Here is a 984-nt window from a genome sequence, read left to right on the forward strand (position 1 = left end):
AAACATTTTCACCTTCATGTCACTTACATTTAAAAACTTGATTTAGTTTTTTCAAACTTTTTTTAGTAAGAGGAAAATCAACATGACAGAAGAGTCATTTGGATGTTTCTTACCCTGAGCCAGCTTGCTGCAGGACAGAGGAGCATTTGAGTCTTGGCTCTGAATATCCAGCACTTCTGGTTTCCACTCCTCCAGCATTTTGGACTGGACCGTTGACATACACTCCGGGCTAAAATCCTCCATGCTAAAATCCTCCATTTTGAGAGAGTCTAAACAGCATGCTGAATCACCTCCCTCCTCTTCTGGCTTCTCCTGCTTTATCATAACATGCTCAAAGGTGGACTTGTCGTCCCCGCTGGGAAGTGGTGAAGAGCTGTGGTGTTGAGCTGCCAGGTCTAGACATGGTGGGTTAATGCTTTCCATCCTCACCACTTCACGGGAGATCTCTTCGACGGCTTCTGTTAACAAAAGATCACAGTGTACATGCAGTGACAGTTTCATAGGGGTTATGCACAACAAAATGTTAAGCCATTGTCCAAAAGCAGGTTTTATAATTTCATCAGTCACCTCTGGCTGATACCCTGGTCGTCCATTTTACATGTTTCTGTAACATATACTACAACATTCTACACTATGTATATTCTCTAGATTAGGGATCGACCGATATGGATTTTTTTAGTGCCGATTTCTTTCTTCATCAGCCTTAGTTGACTGATACGGGGAGCTAATTTTCTTGAGCCAATATTGCTTTTGCCCTCTCAATTTACATCATAAAAATGTAAACCCTGCCTTTTTTGGAATCTGCTCTGCCATTCCTTTAAAAGTAAACAAAACGCACAAATCCGTGTCACTTTTTTGTGGTCTGCATGTGAACTGCAGCATCTCAAGAAACAGAGCTACCTGTGGACTTGTCTGTAAATGCCGTGGGGGGGAATATATATATATATATATATATATATATATATATATATATATATATATATA

The 984-nt window shown here is 40.0% G+C and overlaps 1 protein-coding gene across 1 annotated transcript in view; it reads right to left on the bottom strand.

The window, feature by feature from the left end:
* The window catches only part of si:ch211-284e13.5 (zinc finger protein 85), a 3,369-nt gene that overhangs the window by 1,051 nt on the left and 1,334 nt on the right, over positions 1 to 984 (bottom strand). Inside the window, exon 2 of the mRNA XM_032539473.1 lies at positions 114 to 458. Coding sequence (XP_032395364.1) covers positions 114 to 458 — 345 coding nt within the window. The remainder of the gene's footprint in view (positions 1 to 113; positions 459 to 984) is intronic.

The sequence above is a fragment of the Etheostoma spectabile genome, chromosome 2 (genome assembly GCF_008692095.1).
Source record: "Etheostoma spectabile isolate EspeVRDwgs_2016 chromosome 2, UIUC_Espe_1.0, whole genome shotgun sequence".
Lineage (NCBI taxonomy): Eukaryota > Metazoa > Chordata > Actinopteri > Perciformes > Percidae > Etheostoma > Etheostoma spectabile.